The 24,623-nt window shown below is 44.6% G+C and overlaps 2 protein-coding genes across 6 annotated transcripts in view; one reads left to right on the forward strand and one right to left on the reverse strand.

The window, feature by feature from the left end:
• The window catches only part of LOC139103554 (uncharacterized), a 28,585-nt gene extending 23,947 nt beyond the window's left edge, over positions 1–4,638 (forward strand). For all 5 annotated transcript variants that reach the window (XM_070658361.1, XM_070658365.1, XM_070658364.1 and 2 more), the window contains exons 3-6: positions 125–2,006; positions 2,150–2,736; positions 3,907–4,027; positions 4,130–4,638. In XM_070658361.1, coding sequence (XP_070514462.1) covers positions 125–2,006; positions 2,150–2,736; positions 3,907–4,027; positions 4,130–4,151 — 2,612 coding nt within the window. In that variant the 3' untranslated portion in view covers positions 4,152–4,638. The remainder of the gene's footprint in view (positions 1–124; positions 2,007–2,149; positions 2,737–3,906; positions 4,028–4,129) is intronic.
• Positions 4,570–24,100, reverse strand: LOC139103557 (uncharacterized). The gene is made up of 5 exons (XM_070658373.1): positions 23,409–24,100; positions 9,308–9,427; positions 5,352–7,310; positions 4,939–5,137; positions 4,570–4,750 (listed from the first exon to the last, which is right to left on the reverse strand). Exons 2-5 carry the CDS (start codon positions 9,423–9,425, stop codon positions 4,702–4,704), a joined length of 2,325 nt encoding a protein of 774 aa, XP_070514474.1. The 5' UTR covers positions 9,426–9,427; positions 23,409–24,100; the 3' UTR covers positions 4,570–4,701.
• Between the last annotated feature and the right edge of the window lie 523 nt (positions 24,101–24,623).

Raw genomic sequence — 24,623 nt, forward strand, 5'->3', positions numbered from 1 at the left:
ACATATCTGAGATATTAAAAAAATATTCTCGTTTATAGGAATAAACGTCAAATAATAATTTTAATATTTCTAAAATTTACATAAGAGAATTATCTTGTACTATTAATATTTTTTTGTTCTACAGTGTTGGGTCTAGGAATTTGGGGTCGCAGAATGGGCAAGAAGATTGATTCGTTCCGACGGACTAGATCTCGAGAGACTATCTCTTCCATCACAGAAAGAACCGATGATGTCGAGCACAACGTCGTTAATAATAATAAAATTAACAACAACGATACAAGTACCAGCAATAATAACATCGACGTTCACCAATTGAATAAAATGCATTTAGACGACAGGAACAAAAAGTTACCGTCAGCCTGTCAGCGTTCTCCATCTCCCTTCAAATCATTTTTTATTCGGATGGGTTCCACCGGCATGCTTAACTCGGCCAAAGCTAAAAGGCAATCTCAAAATATCGAGGAGAGAACGACGATGCCGGACAAAGAGAATTTATTTAGAAGCTGCAGTACCAGCCAATTGAACAGCAGTCCGACTTACGTGAAGGGAGACGATCCGTCGGAAGGTATAGATCTGCAAATAGCTGCGCGAAAGGACAAAACGGTGTCCTGTGACGACCTGGCGGGACACCGAGGCAATGATCAAGGCATTTTCGAGGCTCATGCGTTGCGTGGAGAGCCCTGCATTTTCACATATTCGGTGAACAATCCTTCGGTTACCTTTAGTACCTGCGATCTTGAGAAAGCGAAAAATGAGTCGTTCATGAGGAAGAGCAGCAGCTGCGACTTGAAGGAAACGAAGAAGTGCAACTTTCCGTACGCGTTCTTACGATCAAAGTTGTCCGTCTTACCGGAGGAGCGTCACGGATCATTAGTTGCCAAGGACGAGAGGCTCTTCAAGACCGTATCGGAGGAGCACTTCCCGACTCTGCAGATCGAAGACTCTTACCTCAGCACAACGACTCTCGGACGGAAAAGATCGAGAATTAGGAACGTCGGTTGTGGCTTCAACGACAGGAATCAGGAAAACGTCTCGCGAATGGGTCGGACTTCCTACGTGGAATTTCAAAGGAACTCTAATAGATACGAGCCGGATAGATACAGTCTGAACGCTAGCCGCCTCGAACGAATCGAGGCTGGGCTTCAGCGAGACAGCATCTCTGGCTGTTACAGCTTGTTCGACGGAAGTCAGCTGTCCCTTCGGGAGAACAACGAGTTTCGCCACGAAGACACCACGCGCTATAAAACGGATTTAGCTGCGAACAGAATCGAGGCCGGAATAACGGATAATTGCAACGTCGATCTCGACATGATGACCGCTATTAAAAGCAATCGACGGAACTCTGTATCGAGCTGCGAGCAGAGACTGTCGTCTCACTATGTGAGCTCGAACGAGTCCGGTTACGACAGCGACGGGCCGCGTGGTGAATCCGTGGCGGCTTTGGAGAACGAAGGGCTGAAGTGCAGCTCGGACACCAGCAGCATCGTAGACTCGGAGGCGGACAAACCCATAAGAAGTTCGACTCCGAGCGAGTGCCAGGATCCGGAGAACGCCCATAACGTCAGCAGAAACAGACAGAGTTCCAGCGCGGACGAGAATAGATCGGAGACGATTTCTCGGATGAATTTCGAGGGAATAGATGGCCTGAGATGGCACCGGAGCGGATCCGGACGAATGCTACCCAGTATTCACGGGACGTCCTTTGAAGAGGAAGCCGTGTCACGATTGGAGGATACTCCACTACCAAATTGCGAAGATAGATTGAACCTCTTGTCGGATACAGCGAAAGTGCTGGACGTCTTGCCTCACCGCATGAGATTGCAGCAAGATAAAACGAGATTCTTAAGTGATATTATTCAGCCGTTAACTAGGGTACGGCGATGCTGCTTGATAGAATTGCACAAGAGGGACCCCAAGGAAAGCCTGGGGATTCGACTGGCGCAGCAGAGACTCGGAGAGCCGCGATACATCGTCGTTCAACTTGAAAGCGATGGTATCGCTCACAGGTGAGAGAACTTTATCGTAAATACTTCTGATTACTAAAATTATATGTCATAAATATATATAGCATTAAGATTTTGTATTTAATTTATTATATTTTTTTAAATTAAATTTTTTAACATTATCTAACATATTATTTTGAACACAGGGACGGTAGGTTGAGACTGGGCGATGAGATCGTCGAGGTTGAAGGCAAGGAACTAAAAACACTAGAAACTCTCGAGGAAGTTCAAGAGTTTCTAAGGTCTTTTACCTGTAACACGGTACGGTTAACGACGGCATACGAGGAGACAGTGCCGCAAGTATACGAGAGTCCACCGCAAACCGTGCCCGGCGAGTACGAGTACCTGGAAAACGCGAAGAATCTGTCCAGCATGTCGTTGATCGACACCGAAACGAATCATGTTTCCTCATCGATCGAGAAGAAGAAGAAGAAGAAAAAGGCAACCTCTGACGGCGACGCGGAGCTACTTCAATCGAGAAAGAGGCCCGATTTCCTGCCCCTCTCGTGCGGATCTGAAAATCAAAAAGACACCCGCGGCAGCGCGGAACCTGCTACGGAATCGCAACATTATCTGACGAGACACGTAGCCAAGTTTGAGAAGGGCTACGGCAAACCAAGTTTGGGCTTTAGCGTTGTAGGTGGCAGAGATAGCCCCCGGGGTGACATGGGGATCTTTGTGAGGAGGGTCTTTCCCGGCGGACAGGCCGACATTTCCAAGTCGTTGTTTCAAGGTAGATGTCGTTAAAAAATAAAAAAAAAAAGAAAGAAAAAAAGGACCATTTTCCACGCGTAATAACCGTACTCGTGAATCGTAACTTTTAATTAACGCCAAGTACATTTATGTTCTTCCTTATAATCTTCGCTACGATCTTAATGACAAAAAAAATCAGATTAACGGCAATTAAACCGTGGTATAATATTTGTTACTATCTACTTGATAATTAACGGGATGTCAAGTCTGTCACCTTGATGCGTCTCGACGCGGCATAATATCGCGCGTTTTATTTCACACGTCGACGTGCCTGAAATACTTTTCGCTCGAGAGCTATCAATCGTGGGGATAAGGAAACGCGCACGGCGACGCGTCGAACGCACGTTCGACGGGACGGCTTCGTGTATTCACGACGATGCGAGGATCCCGCCAGACAGCTGTCGAATCTTTAATCCGACAGCTAACGCCGTGTGCATATCTAAACAGTCGCGGCATGTTCCACCGTTTTTCTTCTGGTCCTTTTTTTTTTTTTTCCCTTTTCGCCGTCCCTCGTTTCCTTTCATCGAAAGACAGCGAAATACCTCACATGATTTACAGCGCCGATATCATACACCATTTTCCGATATCTCCGTCCTGTTATTAGAACATACATGTATAGAAACTGTTTCCTGTCGTCGCGACTTTTTCAAATCTAGTTTTCAAATCTTAAGTTAATCACGTTAAACTCGTTCGGACGATATTAAGAGAAGCCTGAGAGAGATTATTCGACGCCGACGGTCAGGCATTCGCGGGAAGTTGACGTGCCGATAACCAGGAAGGTCGTTAGACGCGTTTCGCGTTCTCATGTCTCGAATTTCAACCGAGCCCACCGCTTTTTACGCCTGCATCGCGGTTTCCTCGTTGCTCGCCGTTCCTTACCGCATACTTGAGTAACGGGCTGGTAGCTGATCGGCTTGCATAAGCGCGGAAGATAGCATCCCGCAAGAACATCCTCGTCACGGGGTCATTGGCAGCCTCGAGGGTAACTTTTTGGTCGTTAAACTTTATTGATATTATCGGGATGCTTTTTGAAAGAACGACGATCCCGATAACTTCGAGCTGAAATCGCAGGAGCATTCTCCTTCCTCCCATTCCTCATTAATTATCGTCGAGCTTGCAACGATCTGAAGTATATTTCCTTGACTTTCAGGCGACGAGATCTTGAGCCTAAACGGGCAAATTTTGAAAGGCCGCACGCACCAAGAAGTTATCGAGATGTTTAAAACGGTGAGAGAGGGCACGGTCGAATTAGAAATCACGAGAAGGCACAGGTAAGATCATAAATATTCGTATCTATTTAATCAAATGTAAACGTTATTACAATATTAGAAACATGGCATTAATTATTGAAAATTAATTATAATTATTTGCAGATATCCCAAAAGTACTGTATAAAACGCATCGTACTAAACAGTATGGACTGTATCAAAAGCAACTGCCCACCGGAAGTGCTCTTTAGATTTAGATTTAATCGACTACTATCGTTCATATAGAGAAAAAAAAGAAGAAAAAACGGCGTTTTAGAATTCTAGTCTACCAAAAGAAATCTATGACTTCTCTGACGTTTTTCTCTCACGTAATTTATTTCGCGGCATATCTTTCGGTAGATAATAGATTGACAATTTTTATTATTAATATACATTTCGCGCGCGTATACCGTGGTGTTATGATTATTAAGATCGCCACATTTTTAACAATAAGATTTTATACGAATATCGTTACGATAATGTAGAATTTAGTATACGCATTTTTAATTATAGAGGACAATAAAGAAGACGTTCGTTATAGGTGCCTAAAAGGTACCATATCCAGATTATTATTAATTAAATACTTGTTATTAAATAATTGTTTTATTATTAGCAAATTCTAAAAATGTACAGTATATACACGATTGATATTTTACAATAATTGCCATGCCTTCCGCCTCTCTTTTCGTTTATCGCTTTCACGTGTCTATCAGCAAAAGATCTGCGCATGACTTGGCTTTTAAGATTCTGAAACAGAAAAGCAAAATAAAATAAAGGGAATATGTACTGAATCAAATAATGATTATAAAAGTGTTATCTTAAATATTTAAATACATCGCACATCTTAATCATAGTGACATTTTCTTTGAATTAATGTTTTTACAATGCAACAGCATTTGCGCATTCGAATGTTGAAATATTTAAGAAGCACTTACTGCGATTCGCGATTTTTCACGCGTCTGCATAGATGCAAAGCGACCGGCCCACTTTTAATATTGCGAAAAAGCTGTACGGCTTCGCGATGCGTTAAATCATGGCAGACTTGGCCATTCACAGCTAAAATCTCGTCTCCCGCACGCAAACGGCCATCTTCGGCGGCCTGTCCGCTGGGCAATACCGACTTTATGAAGATACCTGCGAGAAATTGAAAGAGATAAAATTAAATACAGGTACCGCATATAAAAAAAATGTATTACAACTTAGAGAATGATTAGAAAAGAATGAGAACTTTTTAGTTTAGAATTTCAGAATTAGAACTTTTAGATTTTTTACAGAAAAGAATAAGGCGACAAATTTAAAATTTATAATTAATCGAACGAAAATTGTAACAAAAATGCATTCGCGTTACCAATGCTGCCTTTTGGGCTGTCCCTTCCGCCGACTATGGTAAATCCTAAGGACTTCTTTCCGGCGCCCTTTTCGAAAAGCACCGTAAGGAACGTAGACACCGTACTCCTTGGCCTTCTAGGAAGAGTACAGAACTTCGAAACACTCTGCGCGAATTTACTGTCCATGTTCGTCGTAAATTTCTCAGACGTGAGCGATCTGTTCGATTCATCTTTTTTCTCACGGTGACTTTTACTCTGATGCTTTCTGAAATGATGCGAGCCAGGTGAACTCTCGACGATCACTCCGTGGCCGTCTTCCATGCTAACGTTCTCGTAATCCACGCTGCTCTCCTTTAATTTTTTCGCCTGCTGGTCGACGCTCGACAACCGCGAGACGACAATATCGATGTCACCGGGCCCACTACCGTTACCGAGAATCTTTTTAGCCTCCGCCATGCTGAGGCCACGTAATCTCTTCCCGTTGACGATCAGAATCTCGTCGCCGATTCTCAGAGTGCCCTCCTTATCGGCCAATCCATTCGGCACTACGTGAGCCACCAAATAACCCGGGCTGGATTCCGCGGTTTTTGCGATAAAAATACCAAGACATTGATCGGCCGTCTCCTTGGGAAGCTTCACGACCATAGTTTCCATGGTATAGGCTCTGCTCCTCACAGCTTGCAAGCCGGAACTGCGTTGTTGTTTAGAATTCTCCTCCACGATTTTTTTCTCCTTATCTTGATCCGCATCGTTCTCCGCAGGCTCTCGAGCGGACTGACGGTCTATCAGCGTATCATTTGCGGCTTGGCAGACGTTCGGGTACTCCTCGGTAAGAAAATTCATCCCGGAATTCTTGTCCTTAGCTTTGTCATAGTATACATCTAGGCTTGCGAAAAGTCGCGCGGTTCCGTCGACGTCCGTGGCGAATGAGAAAGGTCTTCTGGGTGGAAGCTGAGGGGGAGATCCCAGGCAAGAATCGTGGCTACTATTATTTAATGGTCCCGAAGCACCGCTGCTGCATCTATCGTCGAGAAGGGAACTGGTGGCAGAGTCGTTGTCTAAAATTCCGGAATCGTTGTCGTCCTGGTCCTGATCTTCGTACAGCGGATTCGTTCGCAGCTCCTCGAGCCCCGGCAACGTGCCGTAAGAAAAGCTACGCAGCCTCCGCCTCTCCCGGTCCTTGCAGTCCTTCCTATAAATCTTCGCGATTAGTTTGTTCGTTGAGCTCTTCAGGTACCTGTCTTGCATCGCGCGGAATTTCGCCGCCAGGCAGCTGGACGGCGTAACGCTGTCGAACGCCGTCGCTTCTTTCTTGAAAATCGTCTCGCCCGCGGGGTGTCTAGGTGTCTCCGTGTCGACCATCGTCACCTGATCGACCGGTCGATCGGTGCCGCGGTTTGCTTCGAGGAAGCTGCGCTCGGATCTTTCCCATTGATAGTCGTGAGGCATCGCGTCTTCTCCGACTGAGTTCCCTTCTTTCGGTTGCCACTCCGGTTGTTTCCGCGGCGTCGAGGTGCGAAAGCCTAAGAAGGAGAACCGTTCGTCCTGCTGCTTTTTGTACGACAACCTGCTCTGCGACTTGGCGCGTCTCTTCCTCTTCGCATGGCTGTTTTCCTCTTCCGTGATGTCCTTCAGATCGGACTCGCAAACCGAGCGTCGGAATTCATTCCTGGTCAGGCCGCGATGTCTCAGTTCGCACATCGAACGGAACTGGACACGCCTCGCTTCTTCGTCGTCGTTGTCGTTCTCGTCCTCGTCGGAATCCCGATCCTTGAAGAAACTAAGCCTGGTGCTCTTCACACGGTCTAGCAGAGGATTCCGCTTCTCGCATACCCGTCGCCGTTCTTCCTGAATTCTTTTCTTATCCTTCTTGTTGGCAGATCGTTCGGTCGTCACTTGGGAGGTCTGCACGTTGTAGCAGTTTCTCTCGGATTCGGAACTCGATGATTTTCTCCGAGCCCATCGCACTGGCGATATGTCTAACAGATAGGAACGAAGATATTAATAAATGTGCACAACAAACAGCAGAATAAATATATATAAAATGAGCTTAAAATAAAATGTGCTCATCAGTAATTTACATATTTATATCAGAATATTATTTCAATTATATTTAACAACATTATATAAAGCAAAAAAAAAGAAAATAATTTTATAATCTTTTAAACGACAATTTTTAAAGTCTCATAAAATTTGTTTAAAACAATTAAATTGTACAAAACGAATTTTTTACAATCGAAAATTAATAGGCGGTAAAAGTGTGAAACGATTAATCATTTTTTTTTTCACGTTTAAATACGACTGTGCTTGATAAAAACTTCACGTCTTGCAGTGTCGATTGATCTCATGTTAGTGTAAGAACACGGATGTGCGTGCCATTGAAAAACGCGTGTTGAAAGTTACGCCGATGCTAATTAATTCCTTGATACTGCAAGCTGTAACTTTACGAAACAAGGCCCTGACAGCAGTCGAGATAATGCAGTCGGTAACGGCAACCGCTATCGCAGCTAGGCTCCTCAGTCTTCAAGGTAAGCATGCAGGATTTACTCATTTAAAATTAGTTCGTCATCATGCACACGGCGAGCCGTCAAATCATTCCTCCAACTGTTCCCAGCGAATAGATAACACCCAAGTTTTTCAAGTAAGGCTCAATTTGTCGCCCGCCGAGGAAAGTCGAAAACAGTCGGCGAGGTGAGTAATTTGTATACGTTATCGCGCGGAATGCGTAAACCGGATACCGTAAAAATAGATCGGCATTCGAGTAACACTTTATCGTTCTTTATGCCATGTCTGACGTCGACAACCGCGACCGAGCCAAGCTCACGTAGAAGTTCTCAGAAGTAGATCGTGTTTCCTAATTGTGAAACGTTTTCATAATTACGCGGTTAAATAATTATATCGTTGCTCGACAACTGCCTATAAGTATCTTGCACTTTATGAGCCTGAGAAAGAGAAATACATTTTTTAAATGTTCACATTTCGCGTACTGCAATAGAACGGAAAAAGTTTCTTTATAAAGGAACTAAAGAGTTAATTAAAAACCAAAAAAAAAATTAATAAACACAGAAATAAAACCAGAACGACTTGCGATTCCCTTATGACGACGTGTCAAAATAAATTAAACGTACAAGAATTATACAGGAGGTATCGTACCGGAAAGTAATGACGCTTTTTAATTAAGGGTCTGCGGGCTCGTCTTCCGGCTGCCGTCAATTAGCGGGTAGTATAATTAGCTGGACAATTCATTACGGATTGTCATTGTCGTCGCGGTCGGCGTTACCGTCAATTGCATCGCGCGGTCCCACAGGATGCATACGTTGAAAGGCAAATATAGCATTCGTTGCGGCGACGATGGTTAACAGCTGGGGTTTAGGTTAGCGTACGTGATTTCCCTCCGCACGTCCCCACCCTCGCCGCCGTGGATGGTGGTGCCACCGTGGTGGTGGGGGAAGAGCGCGTTCCCCCTCAGTCCTCGACTACCCGCGCTCCACGGTACACGTACGCGCGCGCTTCGTGTGAAATGCGACGCACACCACGGCAAGGTTATGTACGCTAGCTGCCGTCGTCGCAGCCAACGCTATATCTGCCTCTTTCAGGGTACGTACACGGTCACGCATGAGCCCGTACGAGGATCGGCGCGTCCTCGACAATGATCCTTTATATCAACGCGTACTCGCGTAGTGACGATTCGCTTCTATTCTCGCTTATCTAGCCAGTCACTCGGGACCTCGGCTCAGACGGCACGTCGGGTCGTGACCCTTGCGTTCGGGATGAAGTCGCGATTCGAAGTCTCGCCACGCACATGAGACGTGGAGGCACGCAGAGGCGCGTTTGTGCACGCAACGCGCGGGACGACACGGGGTTTTCCGCAGGAATTAGGCCGATTCTCTCGACGGCGAGGACGACTGTTCGCCGGGCGCGCTTTACTGTTCTCGTAACGGCCGAAGCCCGTCGCCAATTTCAGGTAAAGTCTTACCTCTGCATTGAGACCCAGCGTGGAAATGATAGGACGTTCCGTTGACGTCTTCGTCGGCTCGAAGGGGACTTAGGCGTAGAAGTCTCGGTGCCTCGGCGTGGCCGCGAAACCAACGCATGTCTGTAACAAATTGGAAAGTAGTCAGAGCATGATTTATATATTTTTTTTTTTTCTTTTTTTTCTTACGTGAAAGTATTCGTTGAATATTTCAACGGCACGCCCGTAAACTCTTTCGGTATTCGTCATGCAGGCAAAAAAAAAAAATATACTTTTAGGAGCAAAGGATTCCCTCGGCAAGAACCCGAGGAGCACGTTATCAAAGTCACGATCGCGAACGAGATATTCAATACATTTGTTATTCTTAATTTCTATTACTTCGGTGATCAGAAAGCGTTCCGATTTATCAAGATTTTAAGCGAAGCGCGGTGAAGATTAACTACGTAAAAGTGAAACGATAAATCTCGGGGAAGTGAATGGACTTCGCTGAATGTCGATGACGACAATCGGCCGCTGTATCCAGGATATCTCTTTTCACTTCGTTATTGCACTTGTTTCTGATACGATCTAATAACGCGGATGGAGAAAATAATACGCGATGATTCTATTCACGTACGTACGAAAGAAATCCCGATAAATTTAAGAGATAGCGAAATGATACGGGTGTAAATTCCTCAGTTAATTCCAAGGAAACTAATCAAACTTTAATCCACGATATAATTACGTAATTACATTTTTAACAATGCGTTTTGTATCTTCGATAAAATTTCATGAGACACGTATATTGCATTACATGTGATTTATATACGCACGTATATTAAGTAAAACAATTAGCAGCTCTCGCTTAGCGCAAAGTCATTCACGTTTGCTTCTTCTACGTTAAAGAAAAAAAACAACCGTTTTACGTTTAATAGTATTCGATATAATATTCCGTAAAAATTCTTTCATAACGCGTTAAACTATGTAAAGCTAACGATATATGTATACAAAGATATGTATACAAAGGTCGCGGGCAGCATCGCGCAACTTAACATCACGACTCCCGTATTTCTTTTGCTGGCGGTCAAGTGGTACGCAATCATCGGACCTTCGTACATACGCACATACGTGGCCGAGAAGTACTTGTATTAAATTTTCGAAAAGCTATACTACGCGCGGAAAAATAATTACAGTAATTGAAATCAACGAAATAACCAAAATCAAGCCGACGTTTATTCTCGCGGCGCAAAGTGAGCCGAATCGATAGAACCGATCGGCTATCGCGGAAAAGCGGCAACGATTAATAATCAATTAAACCTCTACGTCTTATTTGAGAAAAGGAAAGGAAAAGAAAAATAGAAACTATTATTACTCTATGCTCAATAGTTGATTACGAAAGAATACCAAATATGCAGGTACTTGTCTCTAGTCGCCGTACGCATGACATTCAATATTGATGTCAGATTTATGCCTGTGCGTTTGAACGAAGTGGTACGTGAGTATCCAGCATCCACCGTCGTTTCTCGCAACGGTACTTCCAAGACAAGGAGGCCGGCATCATCCGCGTCGTCTAGCTCACAACTTTTCATGCCGCCGGGCACTATATGACACGCATATCTTCGCCGAGAGATTTTCAATCATTCGCTATCCCTTCGCGTCGCGAGGAAAAGAAATTTTACGCGCGTCGAATAACGATACGTGAGATAGAAAATACAAGTGAGATTTAATTGCTCTTTAATTTCTGTAATTTGTTTCTCTTTTTTTTTTTTTTTTTTAATATCTACCTGCGCGGTAATAAATGTTTATTCTTATGAGAGACGATACCTCGCTTTCTCCTGAGACGTTTACTCAAGTCCTCGTGCGAATGGCGTTCGTGCAGATTTTTTCCGAGTTTATGGATCTTTCTATCTTCCAGGAATGTCGGCGATCGGAATTGCCGGGGCGCATTCCGTGCCGACTTGCACGCGCGCGGTCGAAGAAACGTTCTTAGAAGCTCGCTACGGAGGGTTTTACATGCGTTTTATGCTAAATGTTGCGCCGCGTTGTCACCGCGGTACACCCGATTGCGGCGTATATGTAGTTATAATAAATGCAACTCCGCTATAAAAGCTATGCCGCAACATCGAGCCGGTCGCAAATCGAATTGATTTCGAATACACGAGAAAGCGGTACTTCGCAATAACGTTTTACTGTCTACAGTTGGACCGATAAAGAAATTAATCCGTTGATACCGTTGCCAGCAAACGGAACGGTAATTCGTTTATCTTTTTTCCCAATAAACACGCCGGATGGAATATTCGCGAGTGGCAATACCGTTCGTCTGACTTGTACAGAACTCGTAATATCATTTCTTTTTTTTTTTTTTTTTTTTTTTTTCTTTTATTTTTAATCGACAATAGAATATAATTGCACCTGTTGTAATGTACGATATTCTTAAAACAAGCCAATTTAAGAACAAAGAAATACATTCAATGAAATTACCGCGCGATAAGAGCACCGATAATGCAAATTGGACTAAAAGCAGTTAGAGAACGCTCGTCAACTCACGTATACGAGGAACAACAACTTCGCAAGCCGGCGCATCGTCACTTTATATTTTAATGCGGAGTCTTATCTAATCGTGCACGATTGTATACAATATCGGATAAAGTCGCACAAGATCTCAGATATCTTTTCTTTATACATTTTTCGCAACGTTATTTCCGTTTCGCGCAATGTAGCGTCCGGTGCACGAGCGCAGATCGAATTGATTGGCATTCAGAAAAATACCATCTACGCATTTGCCAATAATCGTGTCATAATTGTACCGTTACGAGACACGGCAGCTTACGGTGCGGTTCGAACTCGATAATAATCTATCTAAAAAGAATCGGCGTTACGCGTGAATTTGCCGTTGATTGTCGTCTTACGCTTTTCCGCGACGAGGACAGCGTTCAGTCGACGAACGGACCTATCGCCGTCTCACTTTTTTTACGCGGTCGTCTCGTTCTATCTAAGGGCCGAATTCCAACGGTCAGTCTAATTGTGGAGCTTCGGGCGCGAGGATGTGTAGTTAATCGCTCCGCAGTTTCGCGTATTTTTGACCGCGGATAGGATAGCTCCGCGTACGGATACGTGTCGACGTCGTCGGAAACGAACATTCATTTTCGGTACTCCGATGTCGTTCCATTTGTCGTTTTGCGCTTCGCTTCGCGCCTCGAAAAAGTACTTCGGAAGGAATAGGTTATGTCGCCGACGGAACGTACGGAGCGTCCGACGTGAAGCCCGCCCCTTCGGGCATTTCCGATGCTTCCGGCTTCCATTAAAATTTTTTTCGGCAGGTTCCGGTCACTGCCAATTTCACAGCGCGAGATCAGCGCCTCGCCCGTCTTCTTCGCCGCGGCCGGGATTCTCGTCGCGTTTCGCGCAAGTGACTTTTAAGGAACTCTCGAGGGAAATAAAGTGCGCGGAGAACATTTCGTGTAGCGATCCGTCTTATTCGCCACTTGATGCTATTTCCCGGCGTCGTTCAATTTGCTGATGGGAATTGACCAAAGGATCGTAAGGACCTCGCTTTGTATCGCAACCAGATAATGATCAATAATTTTCGCGTGTGTAAAATCGGAGTGTTCGCGAGTGACATTTACTCGGAAGGATGACTGCACGTCCCATCTGAGAGGAGGAGCAGGCCCGGGAAAGGGCATCATGCATCGGCGGAGCAACTTTTAAGTAAGTATAAATTAAAAAAAAAAAATCTTTTTTTTTTTATTAATCTCTTTAATTAACTGACATCACCAATATTAATATTTTCTTTTTTATGTTACAGTCACCGGCTGAAATCCACAACTCCGCTGAAGCTCATGCAGATCGGTGAGTCGCATGGTTTTTTTTTCGTAGTATGGAATTGGGCTTGCTTAAAAAAATAGCGCGCACGTAGCGCTCGCATGCTTTCTTCTAGTAGTCTATATAAAATTAAAACGACGAATCCACGTTGCTTTATCGTAACAGGTGCACGACTTTAAAATGTGCGACAAATAATTATCACGATGCGTATAAATAAAAATTAATCAAAATGTAGCGTCGCGTTATCCCCGGACTTTGAAAGAATACGCGGCGCATATCATTCATAGATAAACGTAGAAAAAGTCGGAAAGAGAACATTGAATCATCGTCTACTTTAATGATAATCGTACGCGCGTACAGTCGCGCGGGGACTAGCACGATGGCGAGATTTATCTGCATTATTATAAATTTAACGTCGAGGCATTTAGTTAGTTTCGAAAAAGGTGAAGGCTAAGCCGAGCATATTGAACAAAGCAATTTGTCATCGCTCAAGCGACAGACAGGATCCATACGATATCTCGGCCGTTTAATTAAACCGCCGAGCATTACGCAAGATGTTAATGCACGGTAATCATTATACCGGTATGCGTAAGTGTGCGTAACCACTGACTACGAGGACAGCTGTGAGAAGAAGACGGTAGAAAAATTATGGGTGGGGAAGTATGCGTACAACTTTCTCCGATGCAAAATATGTATGCCATCACCTTCTTAGCTTCTTTCCGGAGGCTACGCCTCTCCGCCTTTTCACTTTTCGTGGTTCCAGCCCACGCGCGATCACGGCGCGCACTCGGATTTAATTAAGCTCGCAATCGAGAGCGAGATACCCGCGATAAGATCTACGTATCAAGAAGTTACCATAATTGCAACGTTGTACGTTTCGCATTTATTTTCAGAACGCGTATCCATTAGCCGCTCGCGCTTGCTCGCTAAGAATCGATTCGACGTTGCCCCCTCCTCCCCCCCGGACCTTCGTTTTTCGTATAACCCTTCATCGATTCTGTAGCTTCGCCTCGATTTAATTCGTTTAGAAATTCTTATGAAGTTTCTCCGTCGATGCGCCGTACGGTTTGCCAATTTGACCAGAACATATGGATCGCGCGGACGCGCGTCGTGATAAATGTTGCAGAAAAGTCGCGGTTGTTAAGCGCTCGAAGAATGCGGGAGCTAAGGCGTCCAGTTATTCCAGCACAGATTTATCGTTCCACTTTCGTGGCTGCCGATCTGTTCCTCCGGCCTACGGCTGCCGGCGGCCCCGGACTTTACCTCGTCGGCGAGTCTAGCCGCGGTTGTAGCTCTTGGATTGTAAATCTTCGCAGCACGGCGAGGCCGTGGCTGTTATCACGCGTTACACCCGCTTTTCTCGCCCGTGATCCATATTACTTCTCGCTCCCAACATCGTAATCCAACCCGATACGTAGTGAGAGATCAAAACTAAATAGCGCCTCAGTTCTTGGATAATTTAATTTCTTAGGAAGCTTTTTGCCCGCGTAAAGTTCCAACGTTCGATCGCTTTGTTCTCGCTGGACGCAAGAAGAGACGCGTGAAATGTTTTTGCAACCTTACGCCGGCTTTATTACTCGAGCTGACAGGTTGAGAATTAGTAGTCGAGTGTACGTCGTGCGATTAAATAGCGTTCGTATTTCAGTTACGAGGTTTATGTACCCAATTATAACTTCTTTTCGTACGCATTTCCTAACATAGTTCGCGAAACAATTTAAACGCCTCGTACTCGATTCTCTCGTTATTCGTTGAGCAGTTTTATATTTCTTTTTTTATATTTTTTTTATATTTTTTTCTTTCGATCATGGGATTGAGTTGTATCTTTTATTGGAAGTCATAACTGCAACAATGCGAATCCGAGTTGCACTTACAGCTGCCGACCAGCGTTTCCTTTCTAATTAGAAGTAATTCTGTTGCAAAATATTGTCGAACCCGCCTCGCAATAAATGGTAAAAACAAAATGCCTGCGGTCGCTGCGTTTCGTCTTGAAACTTGTACTTTTACTATAATTGCGCAATTAGGTGCACGAAGGTGCAAAGTGGTAACGCATTTGCCCAAAATTATATTCAGACGACAGGTGAATTTTTGGTCAACCACCGTCTTGCATGAAAAATATTACTCGTTCGTCAGTGTGTAATAAATACATTTATTCATTATCGTGGTAAAAGAAATTGCTTTTATATAAAAAAAAAAATTAAATTACGAAAAAAAAAAATATATATATATAAATATTCTCTGCATTCTATACCGAGAAGACGTTTAAAAAGCAGCGTTTTATTTTGAAGAAAATCAATGTTAAATAATGTCACTTTACGATACAACAACGACGGCGCTCGCGAGTATATTCGACAGAATTATTTCGCCGTTTGACGAGAATCAACGTCGCTGCATGGTAGAATGCAATTTGAGGTAAAGTGTAACGCGTACGCAAAGCGTGACGTGCCCCGGATGCCCGTAAAAACATTCACCGCCGCGTGGCTATCGAGTCGTAACCCGCTCCGCTTCCTAGGTATTGTTATCGCGTAACCTGAGGGATTCTGAGCCTCGCATCCCATCACGGGCGGAACGACGCGGCTGAAACGCTCGACTCCTCGGTGCGCGAACAAATTTTCGGATACGATCGCTCAAAACGAGCAGCATGCAGGGCTTCTCTCGAGACAATTTTTCGTCGACCGTCACTCTTCCTCGGCAGCTTGAGAAAACACCCACCGCGCGTGTAAACTTTCAGTCGGCACCTTTTTTTAAATACGAACGCAAATCTCGAGATCTCCTTGTGCATCCCGTGTCCTGTTATCTCGCGACTCGTCGCTTATCTATTATGTACGTTTCTCGACTTATCTGTTTGCAGATGCAATCTTGGCTTTTTTCTTTTTTCTCTTTTTTTTTTTCTCTTTTGAATTTTGAGCTCGCCACGCTCTTTCGTGCCGAGTGCTCGTAAAAAGAATTTTATTTTTTTTCATCTTATCGGAAATTGTTTTCTAATGCGCGCAATTGACGCGATAAATTATACATATTGCGGCCATACGACGTAACATTGCGGCGTGTATCGCGATAGTATTTGGCGAAGGAATGCTCTCGGGACCCGAGCACGACGATGCATTAAGAAGCGTGTGTGTACTGAGGTCTATACCCGTAATTTAGGGAATCAGATAGCGATAAAAAATGTTCAGGGACCGGTTCGGCGTAACGTTACCTTGATGGCTCAGTTTGGCCGACGACAACGCGGGTTTTACGACGAGAATTCTTTAATGAATGTTTTATAGCGGAATAAAAAGTAAATGTCACTTCGCGAATTAAACGCCGTGTTTTATTATTAACAATACATATCCGAATTGGGACTCAATGCGACGAAGTGACTAGGTATTGCACAGTCGACGTACTATTGCAACTAGCACGCGGCATTTTTTTCTTATCCGCTGCAGACTATACATTTCATTTAAAATATATAATATTATCTCGCTATTGTAGTAATAACCGTTCTTTTTTTTTTTTAATGCAAAACATTATCGGATTAAATAATTATCCTCATTTACTAAGAAATAAAACGGTTAGTGTCGTATGTTATCAAGCCGAAGCTAAATATTTCATATCTTTAGCCCACACGTACGTTATTACCAAGGACTGACTTGACATCGTACTCCACATATCTCGTAGATATAATAAAACAAAACGCGGGACGCGCCCGCGGATTCTCGCGGACTCGCGACATAGGCTACTTCCCAGCGCTCGTCAGACATCAAGTTAATCTCTCGAGATGACTTTTGAATGGTACCTCGCGGATAACTCGCGGGTAACCGGTCAAAGGAAAAGGGGGAAGAGGGAACGTAGGGAGAGAGAGAGAGAAAGAGAGAGAAGAGCCTCGTGTCCACTAGGAGCGTTCTATCAAGGCCGCGGGCCGAGGTAGTCCTTTTATTTTCTGGCCATTTGACGAGAGCGACATGCCGAGCATTCCTCGCCGGAATAGCCGTGTAACTATGCCCTCGGCATTGCGGGCCGCCTGTGTGTGTTCGAGCGTGTATACGCTATCGGGCCCGATGCGAGCCGCGGCCGCGGACCGCGGCGAACGCGCGCCGCTTACTCGCGCGCGTTTCCAACATACGTGCATTCGCGCATAGGTGCGTGCCGGCCGTACGCATATGCACACGCGCTCGTATAAATAAGACACGCGACACACGCGCGGCGGCGCGTATGCGTAAAGGACGGAGCTCCAAGGTCGATTACTGGCCAACCCTTCCTCCGCCATTACTCCGCGAGAGCTCGCCTCGGGACGGAAGGAGAAAGAGAAAGGTACGGGGAGAGACAATGAGCTGGAGAAATCTGGCGTACGATTTTCAGACGATTTCCGAGTAATGATCGGCTCCGCTTTTAACGCCGGCTTGTATTTTTAGCGAGACGGCACCGGGCCGGCCCCCCGTACGTCACGTTTCTTTCCGAGAAGAGGGATTTTTCTTTCCGCTACTCCAGTTGAGTTTCTATCTCCCGTCAAGTGGAGAGAAAGTTCGAGCGTTGTTATTATTATCATTATCTAACGAATTATCGTTATGGAGAGCCTGTACTTTGTTCTTTTTTTCTTCTTTCTTTTTTTTTTTCTTTTTTTCAACGACCACGCAGTCGTGCATGCGTCTGTTATCTCTGTAAATTCCGATGTCATCGAGTGCCGAACGGCCGGACGTTCTCCAGAAGGGTAATATCCTTGGTCTTCCACATCGGGGGTCATGTGTCACCGAACCCGGGTTGCGGTCAGCCCGATCTCGATGTCGCGGCGCTAAATCAGCGCCTAAAATGTGAAACCTGACACTCGCGCCGTTAGCGTTATTGCGCCCCGGGGATCGGAGGCAGGTCGTCCCGAAAATATCGGGAATAGCTTTCGCCCGTGGGGTCAAGATACACCGGAAGCCGGGATACGTGCGCGGACAATCGCCCGGCGGGCTGCGATTAATCGCTCTTGGAAGCCGGGGCCTATCCTCCACAACGTAGCACAATCCGATGTAGCAGTTTTGCTCCGGCGACCCTCTTCAGGCCGCGCGCGCGCTCGACTTTCCGGTTTAACCGCTCCTTCTTCTAATCGCTCCTCTTCCTGTCGGTCGATCCCTTCGTCCTTGGTCTTCCATATCCACCTGGAGACGTAGCCACCAGCGAGCCGCGTCTTTAGCTATTCCATCCTACGTTGAAACCATTTCGCGAAATCTGAAGTAAGATATCTTTCTGCGATCCATGAAAATAATTCCAGGCGCTTTTTCCTTTGTTGCCGGACGACAGTTCACTCTCTCTCGATTTTATATTAAAATATAAAAAGAGTCCTCTTCGTTTTACCTGATCGAAACGGTGATTTAGCAGTCACGCGTATTTATGAATTTTCTACTTTATCGAATTGCGCAGTCTGGTCTTGATCGCCGATATACAATGCGAGCCGTCTCGAACACATCCGCGTCCACGGTCCACATTCGCGTCCAGGTGCTGGCTACATATTGCGGTCGCGTGTCGCCGACAAGGCGGAATGTCCAATGGAACTTTTCCAACGTGTCAGCGACATCGCGATGTCGCCGACGCTGAATTTTTATACCGGGGAGAACGTCCGCCGTAGACAAATAGCCGGGTAACGCGCTGATAGCGATTGAGGTCGCACGCGAACAGGGACGGGATCATGAAAGCTCACTCGTTACCGGGTTAAATCCCACCTTGATCCACTCACGGTGCACTTTGCGCCGCGAAATATCTATCCCGAAGTCCAAGACGTAGCCCGATCCACGGGACCGTCGCCGTCGAAGGTAAAGAAATCGGAACAGGTGACGCCGCGAGGTGTGTCGGGTTCTAGCCCTAGGAAGCAATCACTTTTCGGTCACGCGATTGATCGTTGGAGCGCAGCTAGCGATAAATTTTATGCGGTTTATGAAGGCCAACAGTGGGCCTCCTTGATTGCGTAATTCGCGCGGCCGGCCACTCGAAATTCACGCGTCAGGACGCGAGCGTGTCCGTCAGCCGCGGCCTTCCCGGCCAGTTGGCTCGAGGTTGAATTGTCCGTCGCGTTGGATCACTATCAGACCGCTAGAGGAATGTCATGTGCACGCGCGTACGCGAACTCGGCGTGTGCACGAGACACACCGTCGGGTGATATACACCGGGATACGCGATACCGAGAGTCCGCGTGCTTTCTACCGTGACGCACCTTAGATCGAGATCGAATCGAACGATACAGAACTAGTCCGGGTTGGTGCCGAGTTAAAAGGCATTTTTCATCGAGAGTTCATTCCAGCTTACAAGCTATTTCGTGCCCCAGCGCGTTTCGAACGAGACCGTTCCACCAGACCGATGCGAATAAATTTCCGAGCTTCTATCGTTAAATCGCGAAGAATTTTCGGAGCGCATACTATACCGAATAAAGATATTGAAACGACGTTCCGATACAAATTTTATATCTCTACATAATTTGTAAAAAAAAAAAAATAATAAAAACACTTTAAATAGCTTGCGTGGTATAACAATGTACGCTTCGATACAAAATGTTAAACCTGTTAACGGAATAAAAAAGAAACCTTACTCTGGTGATAAATAAACGACAGTAAATAGTATCTTTACTTCGCTATTCTGATGACAGAATTATAATAGAAAGCCTCTCGAGTAACGTGTAATAATTCGCTTACGAAATCATATTCGTTATGCAATTATTATCAATGTAATGGGCAATCGGAGTCTACCCGGGGAAAAACTTGCCTGCCTTCCTACCGCAGTCCGGATACAGAATATGATCTAAGCCTGCACTTTATACCGCGCTGGTATACCATGCATGAAAAAACATATACATAACTTGCCTGTTCACTCGCCACGGCTGCTTACGCACATTTAAGAAAATAAAAAAGAAAAAGAGAGAGAGAAAAAAAAAGAAAAGATAATATCGTTCAAGTAGCGCGTGGAGTGAAAGTTTCAAACGTAACGAGTGCGCTCGTTGCCGATACCTGCTATAAGTTCCAGATAATTAATGTCGTTTCGCATACGTAACCTTTTGCGACCTGGCAAGGAGGGGAAACGAGGCCTTTTTTTATTTAACGAGACTCATTCCGTATTCTTACCGGGAATATACGACGCATAATTAATACGTACTCAATTAACGCGCCGCTCGTGTCCGGTTACTTAAAAAGAAACTAAACTTTGTTAAGCTTATTAGGCGATATAAGCGAGCACCGCTTCACTCGTGTAATTAATTAATTGGTTAACGATCGCGTTTCCAGTTTTTGCCTTTACGTAATTCTTCGACGGTTACAACGCAGAATTTGGAGGAGATTGCCGACGATTTTGTCCGAGAATTGAAAATTTTTCAGCCAAGATGAGAACGTTCCGTGCCCTCTACGGTGTCGTTAAGGCATTTTTTGCGTTAAGCGGCTGGAAAGTGGTCGGTCATCCGTGATGAAACGCTATCAAATTACATCCTTTTTTTTTTTTTTTTTTCTTCAGGCGGACATCGCGTTGTACTTTCGCTGCGAAAGCTCTTCCTCGATTTATGAGGCGTGCGATATAAAATTCGCGACGTACTAACATTCTTTACGCGTAGTTCAAATCCGCGTAAAAAAAAGAAAAAAGAATAGATGAGGCGATCGATCTACGTGCCTCGTTAATATCTCGATTGCGAAATCGCAGAGCTCTGTAAACTTGCGGGCGCGAGAAAAGAAAGGAACTTATCTTAGTAAATCTCTTCGAAAGGTGCTAGGATTAAAATTGCGCGGCGAACGAACGGGTCCGTAGATCAAATCTCTTAATATATCTGACTCGCGAGGAAAGATATGCGCCTCTTACGGATCCCCGGTGGACTCTGAACGCGTTGCGAAACGCGCCGCGGGCAGAAAGGTTTCCCCTTTTGAAAACAAAAACGTTTCAAGACCATTAAAAATGCAGCCTTAGAGAGAAAATGCGTTTGAAGAGAAAGAGAGAGAGAGGGGCACCCACGGATCCTCCAGTCGTCAAACTGTCAGTCCGGTTCCCTTGCCATTTATTTTCGAACACGTGTCCCCGTGAGGTAGAATGTCGAATATACCGTTCGTTCTTTCATTGCCGAATGTCACTATTGCCCGCGCGGCTTGAAATTTGTGCGTAACCCACATATAATTGCGGTGTAATTTCTTACGCCGCGGCTGGGAGCAGCGTGTTTATCGACGCCCGTGGTTTACGAGACGTCGTTAAAAACGCTGTCGAAATTCGCTTCCTGGTCACGCGTAAGTACGTCCTAAAACGCGTGCGTATGCCGAAGAGCAAAGTTCTTTCGCGAGGGAAATGCGCCTGCGAGACACGCACGGGCGCGTTTACGAAAAAGAATTCCGCGGCGAATAAATTCATTGCGAAATCAATGCGACAAAGTATTTGTTGTAATTAACAGAGTAAATTTGCGGTAACCAAAACCACGCTCGTGCGGCATTCTTAAGCACCGTCGGACGACCAATTGCGAACTCGCAGTCACGTTCCACGCAATAATGGTATTCCGTAATCGTCTTTACGGTGAAATTTTCTGTTAACGAGAATATCGAGGCTTCCTAAAATGTAAATCAAAAGAAGAAAACGAGTCAATTATAAATGTTTTTAACTTGAAACGATTTAAGGAAACAACGCGGTAGTACGAAAGTTATAGCAATTATCAATCAAGACCTGCTTCCGCATCTGTGGATACATTCTCGTTCGTTATCGATGGTCTTAATGCATCGATTAATTTGAATTTTAGGCGTACTCAAAACGAAGTTTAATATCCGCACTTTCGTACTATTTAATGGCATACGATAACGGTAATCGTGGCGCAAGCGAAATGGATTAGGTCTTCCGCGAAGCGAAGTAGCCCCGTGAAATCGATTCGAGACAATTAAACCGGAGATTGTTATTGCACGACGCGTGTTTATCACTGTCTCACGTGGCACGGTGGAGAAGAGAAAAAAAAAATAAAAAGTTACCTGCCAACCATATGTTGGATCCTAGCGAATGGAGTTCCGCGACTTGTGCAAGCAACGTTATTTTCCATCTCCGACAGAGCCGTATAATTTGAAGCCCGTTAACCAAATCGTATCCGTGAACCAAACAACTGCACAGGTGTGTTATCCGTTTCACTTTACTACTTCGCTCCTACTTTACGCGGTGGATACCGGTAGCAAGGTAAATAAAGTTTCTTTCGAAAGAAAATGGAAGATAGAAGAAAAAAAAAATTAAATAAAATAAAATAAAAAGAAAAGAAAAAAAAAAAAGTAGCCACTCGCGCGTGCATTCTGACTTCGTGCCGAAATAGTCAAGTGCAGTTTCGATAACGACGACGAGCCGTCCGTTTCACATCGTTAGGACTGTGCGGTTCGGCCGTGCTCCGCTCCGCGCGCGAATCCCAGCTAATTATGAATAATATAATTAGGCGGGATTCCCATGGTTTCCCTTTTGTGAGATCGACGTTGAGGCGGAATGAACAAGCGGCCAACGAAACGACGATTCATCGCGGCCGCGAGGAGAGGATCGAGCGATGCGCGATTGAAATAATAGCTCGTGTGAACTTTAGAATCATGCCAGGGGACATGTAATCGTGATGTAATTCTCAAGCGTGCTGCCGCATGAATTGTTACACCTATTCAGAGCACCGACGTGAGCGATCATCGCTCTAGAATTTAATTCCCGACGTCCGGAAGTCGCAGATCGACATTGTTTTTTTTTTTGTATGTTTTTTTTCTCTTGCAGCGACAGAAATAATTTTAAAAGTTGTTCGATAATATTTTAATTTGATAATTATTTGACAGTGTAATAATATAGTATGGATCTCGTACCAAAATTAATATGTTGCCATGTCTTAGTTTTTTAGACGTGCATCGCTTCGGTACTTTATATAGCGATGTGTAAATGCAATCTGTCGATGCATAAAAAAACTTAGTTATCTATTAAAGTAACTGATTTACCTATTTATTTCTCAAAAAAAAAAAATTAAATTAAGTAATATTGTATTAAATATCAAAGTTCGCTTCGAGAAACTTTTTGCCGTAGGAAATTGAATGCTTTGCTCCGTTTCTTTTATTACAAATTTAATGCGCTACGGAATTTCTGCGTGCGATTATAAAATCAGATAGCAACATTAAAAAAGAAAAAAAAAGGAACAAGATATAAAGGGCCGCCTTTGAAGCGAGCCTGAGCATCGTTCAGCTCCGAAAGGACATTTAAAAATCACTCGCAGATGTTTATTCGTAAGCAATCGCGTTATCTAGGTTCCCATAATATCAGAGAGCATCGCGAGTATCCCTCGCGAGAGGAATTCTCGCGCGACGGTAGTGACCGTAGAAATTCCTTTCGCCGGTCTCACCTGATAGCCGATCCGAACGTACTGATCTATTCAATGAGGAATCCGCTGAATCATTATAGTCGACGTCCAGTCCCGTGGTGAATATCCCTTTTCCTCGTTTTCCCTCGCCGGGCACAACGTCGCGAAAACCGACGCGCGATTTATCCGATTTCTTCCTTAATATATTTTTTTTATTTTTACCAACGCGAGAACGATCGCGAGAACGCGGCGCGCGGAGATCCTGCTCGATCCCACCTGATCGAGCGATCACGGAGAACTGAACTCAACGTAACGCCGAACGAGTCTTGCTCCTCTCAGCGGTCGCAAAAGAGCTAGTCAGAACCGTGACAAGCTCGATCAGCGCCCCTCGACCAAGCTACTTGGTTTCTTAGCTACTTAAGTACCTTGTTTAGATCGCGACGGCTGCTTCTGTGATTTTGGAAACGCGCGACCCTTCCGGGAGACTTTTCGCGAACGATAGTTTGTTCAATTTGCCGGACCGGTTGCCCGGGATTTCCACAAGTCCGAATTAAAGTTCTGCCTTCCAATTGCGAATTTCCGATCGCAGCTTGAAACTGATCCGCAAATCGAATGCTCGTTAAGCGCCGGAAACAGCCCTCGATCGTTTCTGATTGTGTCCGAGTGTTCGTAATAGAATAACGGATAGAAAACGGAATTGCTCCAATCTGAATAGCACTCTAGAAGCTACGTCCGACAGACTTTATTGTGGCGATAATCGCGCGTGCACTTATAACGTTTTTTCACGGTCTAACATTTTTTTTTGCAATCGGTTGATAAGCACGTTATTTGCGCGGAAAAGATAAGATCTTTGTAAAACATCTGGACGCGTTTTTGTAGATAGTTTTCATTGTCAACGCACGTTCGGCGATAAATGCAAAGATAATAAAAACCGAACACTGCGTTACATAAAACAAGTTGACTTAAGAGACAATCGATAAAATATACAGATATCTTAATTAAACATTGAAAAAAAATTCGTCATAAATGTAATAAAAATACAATTAAATCCTTTATTCAATATAAAAAATTATGGTGTTGAAAATTAAACGCAAACGTTTGCATCTTGAATAAAATCACTCGATTAATTCTATACAAATCTAATTGACGAATCTTGTCACTTATTATTTTATTGACACAGTACTTTTTCTGTTACAATCCCGGGCAGAGGCGCCGCGCGTTTAAATTTTGCGGTCAAACGGCGTCCCGGAAGTTTAA

This window comes from Cardiocondyla obscurior, linkage group LG06 (genome assembly GCF_019399895.1).
Source record: "Cardiocondyla obscurior isolate alpha-2009 linkage group LG06, Cobs3.1, whole genome shotgun sequence".
NCBI lineage: Eukaryota > Metazoa > Arthropoda > Insecta > Hymenoptera > Formicidae > Cardiocondyla > Cardiocondyla obscurior.

Coding starts and splice junctions, on each gene's coding strand:
- LOC139103557 (XM_070658373.1), bottom strand. CDS start 9,425: ATGCGTTGGTTTCGCGGCCACGCCGAGGCACCGAGACTTCTACGCCTA. Junction 7,311..9,307: donor CGCTGGGTCTCAATGCAGAG/GTAAGACTTTAC, acceptor CCTATCTGTTAG/ACATATCGCCAGTGCGATGG. Junction 4,751..4,938: donor GTGAAAAATCGCGAATCGCA/GTAAGTGCTTCT, acceptor TTTCTGTTTCAG/AATCTTAAAAGCCAAGTCAT.